This window comes from Bufo bufo, chromosome 4 (assembly GCF_905171765.1).
Source record: "Bufo bufo chromosome 4, aBufBuf1.1, whole genome shotgun sequence".
Lineage (NCBI taxonomy): Eukaryota > Metazoa > Chordata > Amphibia > Anura > Bufonidae > Bufo > Bufo bufo.
The window spans coordinates 458,344,943-458,369,924 of record NC_053392.1 but is presented as its reverse complement, the minus strand read 5'-3'; the positions used below and the strand labels follow the sequence as shown (position 1 = coordinate 458,369,924).

General features: G+C 42.6%; 1 protein-coding gene across 2 annotated transcripts in view; it reads left to right on the top strand.

Moving 5' to 3' along the window:
* Positions 1-24,982, top strand: part of DESI2 (desumoylating isopeptidase 2) — a 107,552-nt gene that overhangs the window by 67,866 nt on the left and 14,704 nt on the right. For both annotated transcript variants that reach the window (XM_040429451.1, XM_040429452.1), the window contains exon 3: positions 18,996-19,089. In XM_040429451.1, the coding sequence (XP_040285385.1) occupies positions 18,996-19,089 (94 nt within the window). The remainder of the gene's footprint in view (positions 1-18,995; positions 19,090-24,982) is intronic.

The following is a 24,982-nucleotide window of genomic DNA, read 5'->3' as shown; positions in this document are numbered from 1 at the left end:
TATCAGTTACAGCCCCAACATCCTTTTCCCATTGGGTTTTAATGTGGGAATTTCTTCAAGTATTCCCGATGTAGCGATTGATAGACTATCGAGATGCCCCCTTTACTCAACCCATCGCCACTATTGTGTTAAAGGGAGTCTGTCACCAGCATTTCACTTTTTTAACCCTTCCCACAGCTCCCTAGCATGCTTACCGTTAATAAAAACGTTACCTCTGGCATCAATCCTGGACTTATAGAACCCTCAAAAACGATCTTTATAAGATATGCAAATGAGGGCTCGCAAGTTCCCAGGGCGGCGTTACTCTCTTAGGTGCCCTGCTTGCTCAGCCTTCTCATTGCGTCCCCCCGCCCTTTCCTACCCTCTGCCCGCCCATCCTTTCCCTCTGACTGCCTTTGTACTAACTTGTTATGCTGCCGATTTTCGCGTCGTTAGCCGCAATAGTTACTGTGATGCCGTAGAAGGAATGGGCATCGCAGTGCGCATGCGCCGGCCAAAGGAATGAGGGCGCGGGATATCGGCAGCATAACAAGTTAGTAACATTTTTATTAACTGTAAGCATGCTAGGGAGCTGTGAAATGCTGGTGACAGACTCCCTTTAAGCATCTAATTAGAGGTATATTGTAGTGATGATAGTTTGAGTTGTGCATCTAGTGCATGTCCAAACTGTAAGTATTTATAAAAATGAGTGGAAGGGAGGCCAAAATCGGAGCATAGATGTTTCAAAAGTCCCTGGGAATATAGCTGACCAATGTTCCACAGGGCTTTCTTTTCACACTGGGAGAACCCCCGTCATTTGATAGTTCTGGTAGGGTCAGATTGTTCCATATGGGAGAAAATTTCAACAATCCTGAGACTCTCAGGACCTCCCTAGCCTTTACCCACACCTTTCTCATAAGCCCAAAAATCGGGGAGGATTTTATTTCTGAATCCACTTCCCCCTTCAGGATCGCAAAAGGCGGAGAACATCCCGATGCCCATTCTACAAGACCACCTCCCCTCCCAGCACCACCAGCTACGCTCCATCCCTTAAAAGAAAGTATATGAAAGGATTAGGCAGTGCTAAACTGCCCGCATCCTTGCCTCTTGGCAGTTTAAAATTTGATTCTACTCCTTTTTGTTTTTCCACAATAAAAAAACAAAAGATTTGTTGAATCTTGTGAAGTAATGCATGGGTATCCATACCGGTAAGTTATGAAGCATATATAAAAGTTGAGGCATTAGCACCATTTTAATCAAGTTACCCCCACCTATTAGGGTTATAGGCAGTTTATGCCAGGAGGCTGCTTTAAGCTTAAACTTGGCTAGTAATGGCGCTATATTGTCCAGTATGTACCTATGGGGATTAGTAGAGATTTCAACCCCTAAATACTTGAAAGATGACACAACCCTAAGATTAGTATGGTCAAGACAAAGACTCTGTGGAAGTGGGGACAATGGAAGAATCACCGACTTATTCCAGTTGATAAGCAATCCGGATTGTCTGCCAGATATAAGTGATATAATAGGGTTTATTGATGAGGCCAAGTCACCTACAGTGGTTATAAAAAGTCTACACACCCCTGTTAAAATGTCAGGTTTCTGTGATGTAAAAAAATGAGGCAAACATAAATCATTTCAGAACTTTTTCCACATTTTAATGTGACCTATAAACTGTACCACTCAATTGAAAAACAACAATAATAGTGGAGGGGCACTCAAATATCAAGGAGCGTAGGGCAGCAGATATTTAAGCAGTGTAATGTTTATTGGACACTAATAGAATTAAATCATGTGGAGCATCATATAAAAATTACATATAAAAAAATATATAAAATACATAAACGTCTATAAATGATAGCAAGTGGCTGACGGTGATCAAAGGTATATTAGCACATCTATATATGCTGACGGTAGCACCGTATATGCTGACTGTAACACCGTAAGTAGCCAAATATCACCTAAAACAAGTGGTTGCCCGGTGGACATACACTGTAGACAAATGTCCCATAGAAATACAGGCGTGCCGCTGCGGAGAGTGTCTCCTATTGGTGTGGCCTAGTAAAATAGAAGAATATGGAAATATGTCCGTTCCGTGTATCATGAGACCATGCGGGTAACAATATGCTTGACCACCATATGATAGGTCGATATACACATCCCTTTACACACTGCCGGTCAAAAAATCTTACCACCGGATGGTACTGGGTTATCGAGAGTCTCCTCTCTTTCGTCCACCGCCGAACCTGCTACCGGCGTCCCGTGTAGTCTCGCGGCATCAACGAGGCGTCCCACGTGACTTAGCGGCGGCGGTGACACGTGATTAGGAAGTAATATGTGGTAGGATATGCGTCTTAGTCTCACATCTTCCAATGGAGGTTTCTATGCGGCGTATTTCTGTAGTCCTGGATTTGTAATAAATGGCTGTATTGTACCATTAGAGAAAGCACCATATGGCAAAGTCCATATTCATATGTTGCTTGCTACTCCATCCAAATGTACCATACGCGTTTCGGGGTACCTCCCCTTCTTCAGTGGCGGTATTTAGCAAGCAGGAAATGCAACATTTATATACTCCATTTGAGCATGGGATGATGGGAAAATGGTCCATTTTAAATTGTGGCACGGAGTAGTGGCAATGGAATAAAAAACACATATGCGTTTTAGGTGCTTTTTTGTATAAAATTGCAGCAATCTGGATGTGTAATATGGGCAATCAAGATCTTCATAATAAAAACCATACAATAGGAACATACAATTACATATAAACCTATAAATAAATAAAATGCAGTACGATTGTCAGAAGCTCTGTTGTTCTGTTACTCTAGAAGGTGGAAATGTTGGGAATGGGAGGGAAGTCTGATAGTGGATCCCGCATCCCCACCAGACATTCCCCCCCCCCCCCCCAATTATAAAAATCCAAACAGTTCCATCTCTGCATTGTGTCCCTTGGGTATGAGGCTATCAAATTTAAAAATCCGGCGAGATTCCTGTCTGGACATATTCATGATGTGGTTCCCTCCCCTCCATGACCTCCTGACCTTCTCAATGGCCACGAAGGTGAGGGTAGAGGGATCCCAATCATGAATGTCTTTATTATGTTTAGACAGGGAATGAAGTTCGTATCCCATACGAATATTGGAGATATGTTCTCTCACTCTTTCTTTTAGGGTTCTCTTAGTTCGGCCTAGGTATTGTTTATGACGGCTACATTCTAATACATAGCATCCTTGGAATCACAGGTTAATGTTTCCTGAATATCAATAAAGAAGGCATTCTGTGTAGATACCACTCTTGTAGTTTTCTTGGCAAAGGAGGTTGCTTTACAATTAAAGGGAACCTGTCACCAGGATTTTGTGCATAGAGCTGGGGACATGGTCTGCTAGATGGCCGCTAGCACATCTGCAATACCCAGTCCCCACATCTCTCTGCGCTTTTATTGTGTTAAAAAACCTTTTTGATCAATATGCAAATGACCTGATAGGAGTCCTGTATCCGGAGATGAGTCAAGCGGAAAGGAGCCCAGCACCGCCCCGCGTCCTCCGAATCTCCTCCTTGCTGGCTGACGTCACAGAGCTGGAGCGCCGAAATCTCGCTATGCGCGAGCTAGCGCATGCGTAGTGTCGGCATCATGTTCATTCCCTGTGCTGGCATCAGCAAAGGGAACGAACTACGCATGCGCTGGCTTGTGCATTGCGAGATTTCGGCGCTCCAGCTCTGTGACGTCAGCCAGCAAGGAGGAGATTCGGAGGACGCGGGGCGGTGCTGGGCTCCTTTCCGCTGGACTCCTCTCCGGACACAGGACTCATATCAGGTCATTTGCATATTGATCAAAAAGGTTTTTTAACACAATAAAAGCGCAGAGAGCTGTGGGGACTGGGTATTGCAGATGTGCGGCCATCTAGCAGCCCATGTCCCCAGCTCTATACACTAAATCCAGGTGACAGGTTTCCTTTAAGGCATTTGCCACACCTAAAAAAAACCTTCATTTTTAACCAGTAAGATCCCGTACAGAGATCACAGACTCTCTTGACGGTTGGTGCTACTTTAGAAGCAAGGTTAGCCGCTTTAGTATAGGTAATTTGTGGAGTTGTTGTCAATAGCGGTCCTGTAATCTTATCCCACAAGAAATGCCAATGGCGTTTAATAATTGTCTCAACCCGTCGATATTGGGAGTGGAATGGTAATATTAGACGTATAGTCTCGTCTGGTGATGTCAGTTTACTCGGTCCGAACAAATCTGCCCTATTCATGTCCCGGACCTTATGCAACACACCTTCTATAGTTGTAGTGGGATATTCTCTATCTTTAAATAATTCCTCTTCCTCAAATTGTTCATTAATTGTGCAATTTCGTTTAAGTCTCCTGAATTGACTCACCGGTATATTCGTGAGCCACCTGGGTAGATGGCTGCTCGAAAAGCGTATATAGCTATTTCGTGCTACTTTAGTATGTGTGCTACATATCACCCTTAATGCTTCTATTTTAATATTAAGATCTAAAAACGCGACTTGTCCGGGTAAATTGTAAGTTCCTAGTATTTTTATTGATGTCAGCCAAAAACTGGTCTAAATTCTCTCTGCTATCCTGCCAAATAAAAATGTCATCAATATACCGGCGCCAGAGCACCTGACTTTTCCCCAGCCGAGGACAGATGACCTCATCCTCCCAATGGGCCAAAAATAAATTGGCATAGCTGGGGGCGAATCTGGTGCCCATGGCTGTACCGGTTAACTGTAGGTAAAATTGGTTCTCAAACAAATAATTATGGGACAGCATGTATCTTACGGTCTCCACAAGAAACTGTGTTTGTTCCACCTTTAATTCTCCCTTTTTGATTAGATATACTGGTGAGCCAATTCAGGAGACTTAAATGAAATTGCACAATTATTGAACAATTTGAGACAGAGGCCCAATTATTTAAAGATAGAGAATATCCCACTACAATTATAGAAGGTGTGTTGCATAAGGTCCGGGACATGAATAGGGCAGATTTGTTCGGACCGAGTAAGCTGACATCACCAGACGAGACTATACGTCTAATATTACCATTCCACTCCAAATATCGACGGGTTGAGACAATTATTAAACGCCATTGGCATTTCTTGCGGGATAAGATTATAGGACCGCTATTGACAACAACTCCACAAATTACCTATACTAAAGCGGCTAACCTTGCTTCTAAAGTAGCACCAACCGTCAAGAGAGTCTGTGATATCTGTACGGGATCTTACTGGTTAAAAATGAAGGGGTTTTTTAGGTGTGGCAAATGCCTTAATTGTAAAGCAACCTCCTTTGCCAAGAAAACTACAAGAGTGGTATCGACACAGAATGCTTTCTTTATTGATATTCAGGAAACCTTAACCTGTGATTCCAAGGATGTCATTTATGTATTAGAATGTAAAAAATTATAAGGGGTTGAGTCCGCACAACCTGCCTGCAGGTGCACATCACTATGGCGAAATACATACACAAACGGAAAATGCAAATGTGATCGCACACTACATCCAGCACTCTGCCCTCCATGCTGGATGAGACATTGGTTTATATTTTGGCCAAAGCATAGTAAGCCACTCACCGCGTCAAGGTCGTCTCAATTGAGTGGTCCCTAACTCTTGTTCCTACCTGTTCATGGGCCATAACAGCCACATGAAATCCAGGGAATGCAGGTCAGCATGCAAGCCAAGTACACTTTGCTTGTAACCCCGTCCGGTGCCATTACAGCTTTCATCGGATCCAGGGATGCAAGTACCAACATGCATGCTGAACCCACCATATACTTCTCCTGGAGCCAGATGGCTAATGGTAGGTTCTATATAAGCAGACTCAGTTTTATACTGACTTTAAAACTAGCCTCCAGGACAGATTAACTGGTCAGGTGTGCTTGACTCAAAGGAGATCGCCACGCCTCCAATATATGTTACAAAGAAAAAAATTATAAGGGGTTGAGTCCGCACAACCTGCCTGCAGGTGCACATCACTATGGCGAAATGTGGCTTACTATGCTTTGGCCAAAATATAAACCAATGTCTCATCCAGCATGGAGGGCAGAGTGCTGGATGTAGTGTGCGATCACATTTGCATTTTCCGTTTGTGTATGTATTTCGCCATAGTGATGTGCACCTGCAGGCAGGTTGTGCGGACTCAACCCCTTATAATTTTTTTCTTTGTAACATATATTGGAGGCGTGGCGATCTCCTTTGAGTCAAGCACACCTGACCAGTTAATCTGTCCTGGAGGCTGGTTTTAAAGTCAGTATAAAACTGAGTCTGCTTATATAGAACCTACCATTAGCCATCTGGCTCCAGGAGAAGTATATGGTGGGTTCAGCATGCATGTTGGTACTTGCATCCCTGGATCCGATGAAAGCTGTAATGGCACCGGACGGGGTTACAAGCAAAGTGTACTTGGCTTGCATGCTGACCTGCATTCCCTGGATTTCATGTGGCTGTTATGGCCCATGAACAGGTAGGAACAAGAGTTAGGGACCACTCAATTGAGACGACCTTGACGCGGTGAGTGGCTTACTATGCTTTGGCCAAAATATAAACCAATGTCTCATCCAGCATGGAGGGCAGAGTGCTGGATGTAGTGTGCGATCACATTTGCATTTTCCGTTTATGTATTAGAATGTAGCCGTCATAGACAATACCTAGGCCGAACTAAGAGAACCCTAAAAAGAGTGAGAGAACATATCTCAAATATTCGTATGGGATACGAACTTCATTCCCTGTCTAAACATAATAAAGACATTCATGATTGGGATCCCTCTACCCTCACCTTCGTGGCCATTGAGAATGTCAGGAGGTCATGGAGTGGAGGAAACCACATCATGAATATGTCCAGACAGGAATCACGCCGGATTTTTAAATTTGATAGCCTCATACCCAAGGGACACAATGCAGAGATGGAACTGTTTGGATTTTTATAATTGGGAGGGATGTCTGGTGGGGATGCGGGATCCAAGTCTGGCTGTCTATCAGCACTTGTATGCCGCCTCCCTATCAAACTTCCCTCCCATGCCCAACATTTCCACCTCCCAGAGTAACAGAACAACAGAGCTTCTGACAATCGTACTGCATTTTATTTATTTATAGGTTTATATGTAATTGTATGGTTTTTATTATGAAGATCTTGATTGCCCATATTACACATCCAGATTGCTGCAATTTTATACAAAAAAGCACCTAAAACGCATATGTGTTTTTTATTCCATTGCCACAATTTAAAATGGACCATTTTCCCATCATCCCATGCTCAAATGGAGTATATAAATGTTGCATTTCCTGCTTGCTAAATACCGCCACTGAAGAAGGGGAGGTACCCCGAAACGCGTATGGTACATTTGGACGGAGTAGCAAGCAACATATGAATATGGACTTTGCCATATGGTGCAATTCGGCCATTTATTACAAATCCAGGACTACAGAAATACGCCGCATAGAAACCTCCATTGAAAGACGTGAGACGCATATCCTACCACATATTACTTCCTGATCACGTGTCACCGCCGCTAAGTCACGTGGGACACCACGTTGATACCGCGAGACTACATGGGACGCCGGTAGCAGGTTCGGCGGTGGACGAAAGTGAGGAGACTCTCGATAACCCAGTACCATCCGGTGGTAAGATTTTTTGACCGGCAGTGTGTAAAGGGATGTGTATATCGACCTATCATATGGTGGTCAAGCATATTGTTACCCGCATGGTCTCATGATACACGGAACGGACATATTTCCATATTCTTCTATTTTACTAGGCCACACAAATAGGAGACACTCTCCGCAGCGGCACGCCTGTATGTCCACCGGGCAACCACTTGTTTTAGGTGATATTTGGCTACTTACGGTGTTAGTCGGCATATACGGTGCTACCGTCAGCATATATGGATGTGCTAATATACCTTTGATCACTGTCAGCCACTTGCTATCATTTTTAGACGTTTATGTATTTTATATATATTTTTTTGTCATTTTTATATGATGCTCCGCATGATTTAGTTCTATTAGTGTCCAATAAACATTACACTGCTTATATATCTGGTGCCCCTCCACCATTATTGTATATTTCTCCTGGTTCTGGGTAATCCTTGAGGAGAGCACCTTCCCATACAGATCTCCAAGGTGAGCCGCCATTGTTTATAGCCTCAATTGAAAAACAAACTGAAATCTTTTAGGTAGAGGGAAGAAAAAATATAGAAATAAAATAATATGGTTGCATAAGTGTGCACACCCTTAAACTAATACTTTGTTGAAGCACCTTTCGATTTTATTACAGCACTGGGTGTGAGTCTATCAGCATGGCACATTTTGACTTGGCAAGATTTGCCCACTCTTCTTTGCAAAAACACTCCAAATCTGTCAGATTGCGAGGGCATCTCGTGTGCACAGCCCTCTTCAGATCACCCCACAGATTTTTAATCGTATTCAGGTCTGGGCTCTGGCTGGGCCATTCCAAAATTTTTATCTTCTGGTGAAGCCATTCCTTTGTTGATTTGGATGTATGCTTTGGGTCGTTGTCATGCTGAAAGATGAAGTTCCTCTTAATGTTCAGCTTTCTAGCAGAAGCCTGAAGCTTTTGTGCCAATATTGATGGTATTTGGAACTGTTCATAATTCCCTCTAACTTAACTAAGGCCCCAGTTCCAGCTGAAGAAAAACAGCCAAAGCATGATGCTGCCACCACCATGCTTCACTGAATATGGTGTTCTTTTGGTGATGTGCAGTGTTGTTTTTGCACCAAACATATCTTTTTGGAATTATGGCCAAAAAGTTCAACCTTGGTTTCATCAGACCCTAACACCTTTTCCCACATGCTTTTGGGAGACTTCAGATGTGTTTTTGCAAAATGTAGCCTGGCTTGGATGTTTTTCTTTGTAAGAAACTGCTTTTGTCTTTCCACTCTACCCCATAGCCCTGATATATGAAGAATACGGGAGATTGTTGTCACATGTACCACACAGCCAGTACTTGCCAGATATTCCTGCAGCTCCTTTAATGTTGCTGTAGGCCTCTTGGTAGCCTCCCAGACCAGTTTTCTTCTCGTCTTTTCATCAATTTTGGAGGGACGTCCAGTTCTTGGTAATGTCACTGCTGTGCCATATTTTCTCCATTTGATGATGACTAACAATGAGACCCCTCTGATGTTTTGGAAGCTCTCTGTGGACCATGGCTTTTGCTGTGGGATGCGACTAAGAAAATGTCAGGAAAGGCCAACTAGAGCAGCTGAACTCTATTTGGGGTTAATCAGAGGCACTTTAAATGATGGCAGGTGTATGCTGACTCCTATTTAACATGATTTTGAATGTGATTGCTTAATTCTGAACACAGCTACATCCCCAGTTATAAGAGAGTGTGCACACTTATGCATCCACATTATTTTATTATTTTTTTGTTTGGTGATGGATCATGTGATGACCGTAGTGACGTCATCAAAGGTCCTTTTCATCACAGATGAAGACAGAAGAGATGCCGGCTGCGCAAACAAGTGGATTAAGGTGAGTTTAATTATTTATTTATTTATTTATTTTTAACCCCTCCAGCCCTATTGTACTATGCATTCTGTATTCAGAATGCTATTATTTTCCCTTTTATAACCATGTTATAAGTGAAAATAATAATGATCGGGTCCCCATCCTGATCGTCACCTAGCAACCGTGTGTGAAAATCGCACCGCATCCGCACTTGCTTGCGGATGCTTGCGATTTTCATGCAACCCCATTCATTTCTATGGGGCCTGCGTTACGTGAAAAACGCACAAAGAGGAGCATGCTGCGATTTTTCACGCAACGCACAAGTGATGCGTGAAAATCACCGCTCATGTGCACAGCCCCATATAAATGAATGGGTCCGGATTCAGTGCGGGTGCAATGCGTTCACCTCACGCATTGCACCCGCGTGGAAATCTCGCCCGTGTGAAAGGGGCCTTAGGGTTATAATGCTCCTATCAATGAGGTACCTGAACCGCCAAAGTCGATACTTTGTACATTTAAAACTGGATTACTTTACCAGTGATGGTCTAATGGGAGCTGGTCTGTAGCTCTACTCCGCTGAATGGACTCACCACGGCGTCCCGTGTGGTCTCTGACTGAACTTGCGGCGTCCCACGTGACTTCGGCACTGCTCCACGTGACCTGGATGCGGCGTCTCACGTGACTCGTCACCGCTCCCCGTGACTCTCGCGGCTTGGAAGGGACAGCAAACGACATTTTACTTCGGGAGCTAAAGGAAGATTGCTATATGCTCAATATAACAACGGACAACTATGTTTTTTGAAAATCCAGCACGTCTGGTCCAAGCACCAGTGAGCTATTACTATATGCAGCCAAGCCGCGAGAGTCACGGGGAGCGGTGACGAGTCACGTGAGACGCCGCATCCAGGTCACGTGGAGCAGTGCCGAAGTCACGTGGGAACGCCGCAAGTTCAGTCAGAGACCACACGGGATGCCGTGGTGAGTCCATTCAGCGGAGACGAGCTACAGACCAGCTCCCATTAGACCAGAGATCAGCAACCTCTGGCACTTCAGCTGCGGTCAAAAACTACAACTCCCAGCATGCTCCATTGACTTCTATGGGAGTTCCAAGCGCAGCCAAGCAAGTTTGCATGCTGGGAGTTGTAGTTTCACCACAGCTGGAGTGCCGAAGGTTGCTGATCCCTGCATTAGACCATCACTGGTAAAGTAATCCAGTTTTAAATGTACAAAGTATCGACTTTGGCGGTTCTGGTACCTCATTGATAGGAGCATCATAACCCTAAGAGTTCCCCAAGCTGGATATATACAGTGGGGGAAATAATTATTTGACCCCTCACTGATTTTGTAAGTTTGTCCAATGACAAAGAAATGAAAAGTCTCAGAACAGTATCATTTCAATGGTAGGTTTATTGTAACAGTGGCAGATAGCACATCAAAAGGAAAATCGAAAAAATAACTTTAAATAAAAGATAGCAACTGATTTGCATTTCATTGAGTGAAATAAGTATTTGAACCCTCTAACAAAAAAAGACTTAATACTTGGTGGAAAAACCCTTGTTTGCAAGCACAGAGGTCAAACGTTTCTTGTAATTGATGACCAAGTTTGCGCACATTTTAGGAGGAATGTTGGTCCACTCCTCTTTGCAGATCATCTCTAAATCCCTAAGGTTTCGAGGCTGTCTCTGTGCAACTCTGAGCTTGAGCTCCCTCCATAGGTTTTCGATTGGATTAAGGTCCGGAGACTGACTAGGCCACTCCATGACCTTAATGTGCTTCTTCTTGAGCCACTCCTTTGTTGCCTTTGCTGTATGTTTTGGGTCATTGTCGTGCTGGAACACCCATCCACGACCCATTTTCAGTTTCCTGGCAGAGGGAAGGAGGTTGTCGCTCAGGATTTCACGATACATGGCTCCGTCCATTTTCCCGTTTATGCGAATAAGTTGTCCTGTGCCCTTAGCAGAAAAACACCCCCAAAGCAAAATGTTTCCACCCCCATGCTTGACGGTGGGGACGGTGTTTTGGGGGTCATAGGCAGCATTTTTCTTCCTCCAAACACAGCGAGTTGAGTTAATGCCAAAGAGCTCTATTTTGGTCTCCTCAGACCACAGCACCTTCTCCCAGTCACTCTCTGAATCATTCAGGTGTTCATTGGCAAACTTCAGACGGGCCTGCACATGTGCCTTCCTGAGCAGGGGGACCTTGCGAGCCCTGCAGGATTTTAATCCATTGCGGTGTAATGTGTTTCCAATGGTTTTCTTGGTGACTGTGGTCCCTGCTAATTTGAGGTCATTAACTAACTCCTCCCGTGTAGTTCTAGGATGCTTTTTCACCTTTCTCAGAACCATTGACACCCCACGAGGTGAGATCTTGCGTGGAGCCCCAGAGCGAGGTCGATTGATGGTCATTTTGTGCTCCTTCCATTTTCGAACAATCGCACCAACAGTTGTCACCTTCTCTCCCAGCTTCTTGCTAATGGTTTTGTAGCCCATTCCAGCCTTGTGCAGGTCTACAATTTTGTCTCTGACATCCTTGGACAGCTCTTTGGTCTTTCCCATGTTGGAGAGTTTGGAGTCTGCTTGATTGATTGATTCTGTGGACAGGTGTCTTTTATACAGGTGACTAGTTAAGACAGGTGTCCTTAATGAGGGTGACTAATTGAGTAGAAGTGTCTAACCACTCTGTGGGAGCCAGAACTCTTAATGGTTGGTAGGGGTTCAAATACTTATTTCACTCAATGAAATGCAAATCAGTTGCTATCTTTTATTTAAAGTTATTTTTTCGATTTTCCTTTTGATGTGCTATCTGCCACTGTTACAATAAACCTACCATTGAAATGATACTGTTCTGAGACTTTTCATTTCTTTGTCATTGGACAAACTTACAAAATCAGTGAGGGGTCAAATAATTATTTCCCCCACTGTATGTGATAATGAAGTCTGTATGTGATATATGGCGATATACATGCATATCTTCCCTTCTGTGTCCTGCTAAATTGGGGGCACGTCCAACTGTGATATACAAAGGACATACGTCATTTCCCAACAAGAACACACGTGATTTTTATGATACTTTTAGGACAATATGGACACGCGTGTCTCATTGTTGATATATGCACTACATATGCTTATCTATTCATTTTATGTAAGTTTTATTGTTATGTTGTAATAAATGTGGGTTGATTTTGATCCTCATTGTCCATAATTCCCACGTAATTGAGTGCCCCTCAATATGTCTTTGTTCGCATAAAGCCACATTGGTCTTCATGAATAATAGTTGAAATAACATTCAATAACCTATTAGCTAGAACCTTGGCCAACACTTGAATGTCCACCGTCAGCAGGGAAATAGGCCGGTAAGAGTCTACCTGTGTAGGGTCCTTGGCCGGTTTTGGGAGTACCACTACGATATCCTCTCTCATGGAGCCGGGTAAATTACCCTCCCGATAAGAGTTCTTGAAGACATTAACAAGGTGTGGGAGAAACAGCTCTTGGTGCCTCTTGTAGAATTCCCCAGGAAGGCCATCCCCTCCAGGCGCCTTCTCATTAGGAACGGATTGTAGTGCCAATTCAAGTTCTTCTAACTCAGGGGTGGGGAACCTCCGGCCCGAGGGCCGTATGCGGCCCACGGTATCATTTCATGTGGCCCCCGGCCCCCTGCCAGAACATAATGTGAAAATGCTTATGACCCCTTCCATTATGGAAGCGGTCATTAGCATACGGGAGGCACAGGAAGGTGAGAACAGCACTGCACTGGCTGTCCTCACCTTCCCTGGTCTTCTTTCAGCCCCACACTGTGTCCTGACACATCCAGCGTCAGGACGCAGTGCACGTAGACGTGCACTATGACCTGACGCTGTGCGGTGTGAGGTGACAATATAGTGCGGCAGGAAGAAGAACAGGGAGGGTAAGTGAATCTGCCAAGAGGCAGCGCCGTAAGGAGCTGGAGAGGTAAGTTTATTTGTTTATCTTAAATACAGTATCTGATCTGATGTCTGATTGGGGCTGATCTGAGGCTAAAGGAGGGTGGGGAGGGTCTGATGGGGGTCTGATCTGAGGCTTGGGAGGGTCTGATCTGAGGCTGGGGGTGTCTGATCTGAGGCTGGGGTTTGATAGGGGTCTGATCTGAGACTAGGGGGGCTGATGGGGGCTGATCTGAGGCTGGGGAGGGTCTGATGGGGGCTGATCTGAGGCTAGGGAGGGTATTATGAAGGTCTGATCTGAGGCTGGGGGGTCTTATAGGGGCTGATCTGACCCTGGGGGGTCTGATGGGGGCTGATCTGAGGCTGGGCGTCTGATCCGGGTCTGGTCTGAGGCTGGGGGTCTGATGGGAGTCTGATCTGAAGCTAGGAAGGGTCTGATTGGGGTCTAATCTGAGGCTTAGAGGTCTGATGGGAGTCTGATCTGAGGCTGATGTAGGCCTGGGGGGTCTGATAGGAGGCTGATTTCAGGCTGATGGAGGTGGGGGCAGATATTTTGCTGAGAAAGGGACAAAGGCAGGGACAGTTGCGAAGAAAGAGGCAGGGAGAGTGAAAGCTGGGTGAACCCCTCTCTGGACCCCCTGGGTTTAGCTTCCTGCCATTAATGTCAAATAAGTAACATTCTGAACTTAAAAATTAGACTGCTATGTGTGGTCAATATGGCGCCTGTATTGTATGTAATATACTGTATATATATAGTGCAGGCGCTATTTTGTGCTGCAAAAATACAGCCCTCTAGATTATTTTAATTGAAGTGCAATTTCTGTAACTTATCCCTAAGTCAATTATATGTTTGACCAAATACAGCAGTAAAAAAATTTTATTGAGAATTTTGTATGGCCCCCGAATGATGTTACAAATATCCAAATGGCCCTTGGCAGCAAAATGGTTCCCCACCGCTGTTCTAACTGAATATTCCCATCTAGCATTTCTCAATGTTCCACGGACAGATTAGGCATTGAGATGCCACTTAAATATTTCTCTCTATCCCTAGGGCTAACTGTCAACCTAGATTGATAGACTCCCTTGAAATGAGCATGAAATACTCCCACTATATCTTTATCTCCAGTAACTAAGCCCCCTTGCATATTCCTAATAGAGGACACACAAGAGGGGCCAGTTTGTGCTTTAATGATAGTAGCTAATAAAATACTTCTGTGTCCTAAAGATATGTTTATCCCCAGTTCTATCTAATTAAAGGAACATCTAAGTCCCAGGGCCACCTTCCAGTTAGTGGCATTTTCCGGTGACTGATTTGCAATGTATTTAGATTCAGTATTCAATGACCTATTAGAGAGCTCCACTGAGAGAGACCTACTTTTTGTCTTATGCACACCAATACCCTTTATATAGTCCTCTAGTATGTGCCTTCATTGTGTTCCATACTTTTGATATGGTAGCAGACCCAATGTTATTGGTAAATAAAAAAACTATCAGAGTCTTGGAGATGGTGTCGCCCATATCTACTAACTGAAGCCAGAATGGGTTTAGGTGCCAAATGGATCTTGAATTCTGTCCTACGTTTCCCAATCTCAACTGCACCAGAACAGGGCAGTAATCAGAAACACTACGGGGGAGATGAGAGATCTCCTGAATTGTATCTAGGAAGAGCCAAGCACCAGATCAATTCTGGACAGTGAATTATGGAAGGAGGAATAACACGAATATTGTCGTACTCCCTGATGCCCAACCCTCCAGAGATCACAAAGATCAATTTCCAACATTAGCCTAGCCAATGAGGTGGGCGACGGAGCTACTACACAAGCCTCTGGATCAAACTTATCAAGAGACTTATCCATATACATATTAAAGTCCCCCATCATCAATATGGGATCACCAGGGAATCTGGCCATAAATGTTAACACTTTCTTCAGAATCTCACTTGAATACGGTGGGGGGGATATATATTGCCACAAGTATTAACCTGAATTGAAAAAATTGAACAGTCAATACATATAAATCTTCCCTCATCAATCAGTGCACGTTTATACGTGGAATAGAAACAATAGAGCTAAGAAATGGGGGTCAGGCACTCGGCGCAGGCGCGAGAATTCGGCCGAGATGGAGAGAAGTAGGCTGTCAAGCTAGAGGAGAGGGGCGCGCTGGAGCGCGCTGGGCGGCAGAAATGGTGAGTAGACGGAGCCTCTAGGTGCTGAAAAGACGCCCCCATAGCACCTAGAGGCTCGTTTGCATATCAATAAAACTACGTTTTTAAGCTTAACCGCTCCAGACAAAGGTAATAAATGAACATGGTTAGGTACAGCAGACACTAGCAGATCGCTAGTGTAGACAGCTAAATAGGTGAAAATCTGGTGTTAAAAACCCTTTAACTCATTTATAGTTGGTATTGTACCACTTTTATCTACTGTCTCAGGTTCCCCCAAACACATAAACCAAAAAAAGACATTTCTCTCTACAATAGAGGAACTGGGGTACAAAAATTCCTAAGCCCTGGATATATACACAGACTATTAAGACTAGCAGAGAATCTGTCTCAATAGTGTAATTTGCCCTTAGTCCCTGGCATACCACACCCTAATTTTAGAACGACCTTAAACAATCATAAGTTGAAAGGGGGCTCCCAGAAATGGGGACTACCCCTCACCAACTCTTTCCCCTGCTCACAACAACTTTAACTCAGCAAAGATATGTATATTAGGAACCAGTATAAGTCCATTTGACCCTCTAGGTATTGGACGACCTTCAAATACCACGCGTATCACATAGTATTCTCAGGTGTTGCCACGCAGATTCTTTTCATGCGCATATTTTTTGAACTTCTAGAGCAATTAAAAATCATATGTACCCCAAAATAGTACCAATAAAACTGGCACCTTATCCCGTAGTTTCCAAAATGTGGTCCCTTTTTTTGGGTTTCTACTGTAGGGGTGCATCACGGGGGCTTCAAATGGGACATGGCATCTAAAAACCAGTTCAGCAAAATCTTCCTTCCAATAACCATATGGTGTTTCTTTCCTTCTGCGCCCTACCGTGTGCCTGTACAGCAGTTTATGATCGCATGTAGGCTGTTTCTGTAAACCGCAGAATCCGGGTAATAAATATTGAGTTTTATCTGGCTGTTAACTTTTGCTTTGCTACTGGAGAAAATGGATTAAAATGTAAAATCTACCAAAAAAGTGAAATTCATCTCCATTTTTCATTAATTCTTGTGGAACACCTAAAGGGTTAACAAAGTTTGTAAAATCAGTTTTGTATACCTTGAGGGGTGTAGTTTCTAGAATGGGGTCATTTTTGGGTGGTTTCTATTATGTAAGTCTCTCAAAGTGACTTCAGACGTGAACTGGCCCTTAAAAAGTGGGTTTTGGAAATTTTTCCGAAAAATTTGAAGATTTGCTTCTAAGCCTTTTAGCGTCCCAAAAAAAAGTTATTTGCAAAATGATCCAAACATGAAGTAGACATATGAGAAATGTAAAGTAATAACTGTTATGAGGTATCACTATCTATTATAAAAGTAGAGAAATTAAAATTCCCAAATTTACCAAAAATATAGAAAAATTCCCATATTTGGGAATTTTTCACAAATAAAGGTGAAATCTATTGACTCAAGTTTATGACTATCATGAAGTACAATGTGTCACGAGATAACAGTCTCAGAATGGCTTGGATAAGTAAAGGTGTTCCAAAGTTATTACCACATAAAGTGACACTTGTCAGATTTGCAAAAAATGGCCTGGGCAGGAAGGTGAAAATAAGCCCGGGGTTGAAGGTGTTAAGAGTTTTGATGATGGGAGAGAATCTCATGTATGGGTGGAGACATCCACATTATGTAGAGTGCAGAAAAAAACTGCGCAGACAGTGATTGTGATAAACAGACGAGAGGGAGTGGAGAACATGGTCTTGTGAAAATCGGATTACGTGTGGGGAGATTAGTGCAGAGGCGTATTGCATTGTTGGTATTTTGAATTGAATTCACTGGGCATTCGGTAGGTAGTGCAGGGACTCGTAAAGATGAGAAGTGAATTAAAGGGATACTTCCATCAGAAAGGCGTATTTTATTTTACTCTATATTCATAGAAGCTATAAAAAAAAAAAATATTTGGGCTGCTTTTTATTTTGGCAGTACTGAAAATTAAATACAAAATATTCTACTTCTTTGGCTACTTTCACACCAGCATTTTCAATTCCACTATTTGAGATCAGTCATAGGATCTCAATAGCGGAAAAAAACGCTTCAGTTTTGTTTCCATTCATTGTCAAAAGGGACATAACTGAATGAAACGGAATGCACCAAAATGCATTCCGTTCCGTTTGGTTGCGTCCCCATCGTGGACAGAATAACACTGCAAGCAGTGTTTTTATGTCTGCAATGTGGTGCGGAGCGAGGTCCTGACACACAATGTAAGTCAATGGGGACGGATCCGTTTTCTCTGACACAATAGAAAAACTGATCCGGTTGTATTATGTCTTCCATAGCCATGACGGATCAGTTCATGACGGATGCATGCGGTTATATTATGGTAATAGAAGCGTTTTTACAGATCCGCAAAAAAACGCAAGTTACCTTAGCAGTTGGCACAAAGAAAAAACTACTATACAGATATCCTTAAGGATCAGAAGAACAGAAAAATAATCATGTGAACTCTCCCTTACTCAGACAGACCATTGACCGTGACCAAAGGAGGAAGTTAAGAAAATGAAAATACGTAAATATTTTATCATAAACATATTCCCAAATACGTTTCATTAGTTATAATGGCTCGTTTTGTCTAGGGAGAAATCATTAGGAGAAATAAAATGGCCGCTGTTCTATTGTTACACACACAACCTGTCCTAATCACACAGCAGGACAAGTTACTTCGCAACACTGAGATAAAGAGCTGCCTCATCTTCCCCTCCTACTTGTCAGGGATTATGGCCCTGAATACAGTTTAATATGATCTTCAACTGAATCATTGAAGGAACAGAGTTCTGGAAGAGACATGAAGTACAAAGCAGAGGTGGGGTTATGGCTGTGCTCTATGTGATTAGGCCAGGTTTTTGTGTACTAATAGAATGGCGGCCATTTTATTTCCCCTAATGATTGCTCCCCAGACAAAACAAGCCATTATAACTAATGAAAGGTATTTGGGAATATATTTATAATTAAGTAATATTTAGGTATTTTTATTTTCTTAATTCCTGGAAGAACTTAGAGCCAGGACAGGAAGTAGAATACGTATTCACATGGGCTGTTAAAATGTGAGAACAAAAATGATGGTGGTGTCCCTATAACTAGACAGCAGAATTGAGACTAGATTCTAGAGTCACTTAGACTGGATATTATATATGTGCAAGCGGTTGTTTGTGGGCCCCTTCTGCAGGGTAGGTCATCAGTATCAGGGTGAACAGCCCCTTTAAACTCATTTGTTTGTAAGTAAAAATCTCATCATTACTGAAACCTAAAACGTGGTGTGAAAGCTCTTACATCCATGACTAATAATAGATAATAACATAAAACAAGAATGTCCTACAAACCCTAACAAGTACAGAAGTTTTATATGAATGGTTACGCATGAATTCACTGTCCACGCTCGTACAAATAATTATCTCTTTATTTTTATCCACACAGAATTTGCTTATGGCGGTCACCCTTATCCTTTCTCTGGTGTGTTTGAGATATCGCCCGGGGATTCTTCAGAACTTGGAGACACGTTTAAGTTTAAGTGAGTAGATTACTTTTGTAGAAGAAAACAATACAGCAACAAATGTCCTACACAATACCAAATATATTGGTGTACATGCAAAATCCCTGCAGTATGGCCTTTGCTTTTAATTCTAGATTACTGGATAGGAAGGATGCCCCCAAATACATTATCTCTTTACTGCCTGGTAGTGGTACATATGTGTATAACATTTATCATGATCAACTTTATCTCTATATATCACCTGCAGAAAATGCCCAGTGCACACAAAATAAGGTCAAAAAGTAGACAAAGCATCCTTTAAAAGAGTTGTCTGTCTGAGATTTTAATACTGATGACCTATCCTCAGAATAGGTCATCAGTATCCAATCTGTGAGGGTCAAACACCCGGGACCCCTAAGTGATCAGCTGTTTGAGAAGGCATCGGTACTGCTGTGAACACTGTGGCCTTCTTGCAGCTTAAGGCTGCTTGAGCACTTGCATTTGGTGCAGATCCGTCATGGATCTGCACAAACGCATCCGTTCAGATAATACAACCGCATGCATCCCTTCAGAACGGATCCGTTTGTATTACAGTCCTGATCAAAAGTTTAAGATCACTTGAAAAATAGCTAAAAATCATATTTTACATTGTTGGATCTTAACAAGGTTCCAAGTAGAGCTTCAACATGCAAGTGAGACGAAACATTTTTTGAGCATTCAATTAATTGAAAATAACAATTAAACTGAAACAGGCTGTTTTTCAGCTGATCCAAATTTTAGGACTACATGCCTTTAACCCCTTAGGGACTCATGACGTACCGGTACAGCATGTTTCCCGAGTCCTTAAGGACCCATGACGTACCGGTACGTCATGTGTTCCGATCGCCGGCGGGCGGTGATCGGAACACGGTGCCTGCTCAAATCCCCCTGCGGTTTGCGGCTTTTTATTGTGCGGGCGGCGGTAGTCGGCGGTACCATCGGGTCCCCATGGGGCTGTAGGGGGGACCCGATGGCATGGAAGGCATCGCGCTGCCTTCCGGTAAAGACCCTGTGAGATCCAGCCCCCTGGATATCACAGGCCGGAAGCTGTATGAGTAATACACACAGTATTACTCATACAGCCAATGCATTCCAATACAGAAGTACTGGAATGCATTGTAAAGGATTAGACCCCCAAAAGTTAAAGTCCCAAAGTGGGGCAAAAAAGAAAGTGAAAAAAAAAGTTGAAAAAATAAAGTTTTCCCCACCCAAAAATTAAGTGTCAAGTAAAAATAAACAAAAACATAATTTTCCCCAAATAAAGTTAAAAAAAATAGGGGGGGGGGGGGTAGTATACATATTAGGTATCGCGTCCGTATCGACCGGCTCTATAAACATATCACATGACCTAAATCCTCAGATAAACACCGTAAAAAATAAAAACTGTGCTAAATAAACAATTTTTTTGTCACCTTACATCACAAAAAGTACAACAGCAAGCGATCAAAAAGGCGTTTGCCCACCAAAATAGTACTAATCTAACCGTCACCTCATCCCGCAAAAAATTAGCCCCTAACTGAGACAATCGCCCAAAAAATATGGCTCAGAATATGGAGACGCTAAAACATAATTTTTTTTTTTGTTTTAAAAAAGCTGTTATTGTGTAAAACTTACATAAATAAATAAAAAAGTATACATATTTGGTATCGCCGCGTCCGTATCGACCAGCTCTATAAAAATATCACGACCTAACCCCTCAGATGAACACCGTAAAAAATGTAAAATAATAAAAACTGTGCTAAATAAACCATTTTTTGTCACCTTACATCACAAAAAGTGTAATAGCAAGCGATCAAAAAGTCACACGCACCCCAAAATAACGCCAATAAAATCGTCATCTCATCCCGCAAAAATCATACCCTACCCAAGGTAATCGCCCAAAAACTGAAAAAAATATAGTTCTCAGACTATGTAAACACTAAAACATGATTTTTTTATTTTATTTATGTATCGCCGCATCCGTGACAACCTGGTCTATAAAAATATCACATGATCTAACCTGTCAGATGAATGTTGTAAATAACAAAAAATAAAAACTGTGCCAAAACAGCTATTTCTTGTTATCTTTCCTCTCAAAAAGTGTAAGATAGAGCAACCAAAAATCATATGTACCCTAAACTAGTACCAACAATACTGCCACCCTATCCCGTAGTTTCTAAAATGGGGCAATTTTTGGGGAGTTTCTACTCTAGGGGTGCATCAGGGAAACTTCAAATGGGACATGGTGTCAAAAAAAAACAGTCCAGCAAAATCTTCCAAAAACCGTATGGCATTCCTTTCCTTCTGCGCCCTGCCGTGTGCCCGTACAGTAGTTTACGACCACATATGGGGTGTTTCTGTAAACTACAGAATCGGGGCCATAAATATTGAGTTTTGTTTGGCTGTTAACCCTTGCTTTGTAACTGGAAAAAAAATTATTAAAATGGAAAATCTGCCAAAAATGTGAAATTTTGAAATTGTATCTCTATTTTCCATTAATTCTTGTGGAACACCTAAAGGGTTAACAAAGTTGGTAAAATTTGTTTTGAACACCTTGAGGGGTGAAGTTTATAGAATGGGGTCAATTTTGGGTGGTTTCTATTATGTAAGCCTCGCAAAGTGACTTTAGACTTGAACTGGTCCCTAAAAATTGGGTTTTTCAAAATTTCTTAAAAATTTCAAGATTTGCTTCTAAACTTCTAAGCCTTGTAACATCCCCAAAAAATAAAATATCATTCCCAAAATGATCCAAACATGAAATAGACATATGGGGAATGTAAAGTAATAATTATTTTTGAAGGTATTACTATGTATTATAGAAGTAGAGAAATTTAAACTTGGAAATTTGCAATTTTTTCCAAACTTTTGGTAAATTTGGTATTTTTTTTATGTAAAAAAAAATTAACTTTTTTGACCCAATTTTAGCAGTGTCATGAAGTACAATATGTGATGAAAAAACAATCTTAGAACGGCCTGGGTAAGTAAAAGCGTTTTAAAGTTATCAGCACTTAAAGTGACTGGTCAGATTTGCAAAAAATGGCTGAGTCCTTAAGGGGTTAAAAGGCCAAATCTGTGCAAAGATGTGGATTCATTGTCATTTTCTGTCAGGTAGTCACACGTTGTGATGGCAAAGGCAAATAAACTCTCCCTTTTTGAACGTGGTCGGGTTGTTGAACTGCATAAGCAGGGTCTTACAGCGCGCCATCGCTGCTGAGGTGGGACGCAGTAAGACAGTAATTTGGAATTTCTTAAATGATCCTGAAGGTTATGGAACAAAAAAGTCAAGTGGAAGACCCAAAACAATTTCATCAGCACTGAGCCGGAGGATCCAATTGGCTGTCCGTCAAGACACTGGACGATCCTCGACCCAAATGAAGGCCCTTACTGGTGCTGACTGCAGCCCCATAACCATCAGACGGCATCTGAGACTGAAGGGCTTCAAAAACAAAAACCGTCTTCAAGGACCTCGTCTCCTTGAACGCCACAGAACTGCTCGTTTGGACTTTGCAAGAGAGCACCAAACGTGGGACTTTCATGCCTTTTTAGTCGCGATTACCTCGGCTAGGCGTGTTGGTGAGATTTCAGCCTTCTCTGCCGTTCTCCTTATACTAACATCCTGGAAGACAGAGTACTTATTAAGCCAGATCCCTCTTCTTTTTTTTTTTTTTTTTTTTTTTTTTTTTTTTTACCTAAAGTGGTCTCTAGTGTTTCATAGGACCCAAGACATTGTTCTTCCTTCCTTGTGTCAGGACCTAAAGAATGAGAGAGGGGAGGCTTCACTAGACCTCAAAAGATGCCCATCAGAATATTTGAGGGTCACTAGTCAATGGAGAAAATCCTCTAGGCTTTTTATACAGTTTTGCGGTAAAAACAGGGGTGATAAAGTTTCTTCTAGAACACTGTCTAGATGGATAGTAGGGGCCATCTCCTTAGCCTATTTTTCAGCAGCAGAATCCCTTCCTTTCAGATTTGGTGCTCACTCTACCAGATCCATTTCTACTACTTGGGCAGAGGGGGCTGAAGCATCTCTAGAGAAAATTTGTAGGGCTGCTACCTGGAAGTCTCCGTGTACTTTCTTTCGCCACTACAGATTAGATTTAGACTCTATGGAGCAGTTATCCTTTGGCAGGAAAGTTCTACAGGCAGTGGTCTCCTCCTCCCAACCCCTCTAAGGCTACTTTCACACTAGCGTTCTGCTGTCCGCTCGTGAGCTCCGTTTGAAGGGGCTCACGAGCGTAGCAGAACGCTTCCGTCCAGCCCTGATGCAGTCTAAATGGATGCGGATCCGCTCAGACTGCATTAGTCTGGCGGCGTTCAGCCTCCGCTCCGCACGGCCAGGCGGACAGCTGAACGCTGCTTGCAGCGTTCGGGTGTCCGCCTGGCTGTGCGGAGGCGTGCGGATCCGTCCAGACTTACAATGTAAGTCAATGGGAACGGATCCGCTTAAAGATGACACCATATGGCTCAATCTTCAAGCGGATCCGTCCCCCATTGACTTTACATTGAAAGTCTGAACGGATCCGCTCAGGCTACTTTCGCACTTAGAAATTTTTCTAAGTTATTAATGCAGACGGATCCGTACTGAACGGAGCCTCCGTCTGCATTAATATGATCGGATCCGTTCAGAACGGATCCGATCAAGCGCAAGTGTGAAAGTAGCCTAAGCTAGGTACTATTCTAGTTCTCTCTCAAGGGTGCGGTCATGGGCGTAAGGGAAAATTAAGTTTACTTACCGGTAATCAGTTTTCCATGAGTGATAAGGGGGATAAGCCATTGCTAGACTGAGAACACATGCACACTTGGCCAGGCCGAGTATACATGTGTATAGGAAGTCAAGAGGTATAGCTGTTGTCCAAATGAGAATTCGGTTGACCGCTATATTATGTGTACAGCACCGTGAATACATTTTTCATGAATAATTCTCCTGACTGCTGTTGTAAGTGAATTCTGTGTAATTGGGACTTTAGGATACCACACACTTACTACAATGAAAACTAGAATAGGATCCATCACTAAACCTTAATTGTCTTAAATAAGGGAAATATTTTCTGAAACCGCATGCATTTTCCACACTTTTTGTGAGAATATATTTTACAATTGATGCAGAATTTTTAGTTTTTATTAATTATACTGTAGAGAAAACTACAAATGTTTCTAAAATGCAATCTAATCATGTGCTGCACTGATTATTGAAAATGAAGCGAGATGAGGGTTGAATGACGACGCTTTCATCACTACATGATCCAATCCGGGATGTAATTATGTGCTCACCACATGGTGGGAGGCCATTTGTGTGATTTTTCTTTTTACTGTGCTTTGTTCAGCAAAGTATAATAACCTGACAATGTTTGAGTGTGTATGTGGGAGGAGAGCTGCCGCACACCTCGCTATTTCATCCTGCACAGATCACCAGGCTTCTAGTGTTCCAGAGGAAATGTCTAAATTCAGCCAGACTGTGTGAACACGATCGAGTTCTCAGAATTATGTTTCCTATTTGCTTAAAAGGCTGAGGGGCATGGGGTGCTCCCTAGATATAATTAGGCAGCATTCATACGACTTGTCACCAGATCTTTACTTCATCATGGGTTAAGGCGAATGTTTTATGCTCTGGTTCTATGAAAAGCATTTGTAAGGCTAGGGTGAAAGGGATTGCAAATTGGCTCTTAACAAGCTTCCTCTAATGTCACCAGATGTAAGGCAGCTATCTCATAAGTCAATGTTTGACCCTTTAACTAGGCCTTGAGATATAAAATAGCAAAACAAGTGATATTTAGTGTGAGGGACTGGACAAAGCAGTGGTGCCCTTAATAGGGTAGGTTCAGTCACCTTAATGGCAAAGTAAACAATAGATGCGGGAACCGCGCTATGAATTAGTGGTTTATGAAAGTTGTTAGAATAATGAACCATAAAAAAT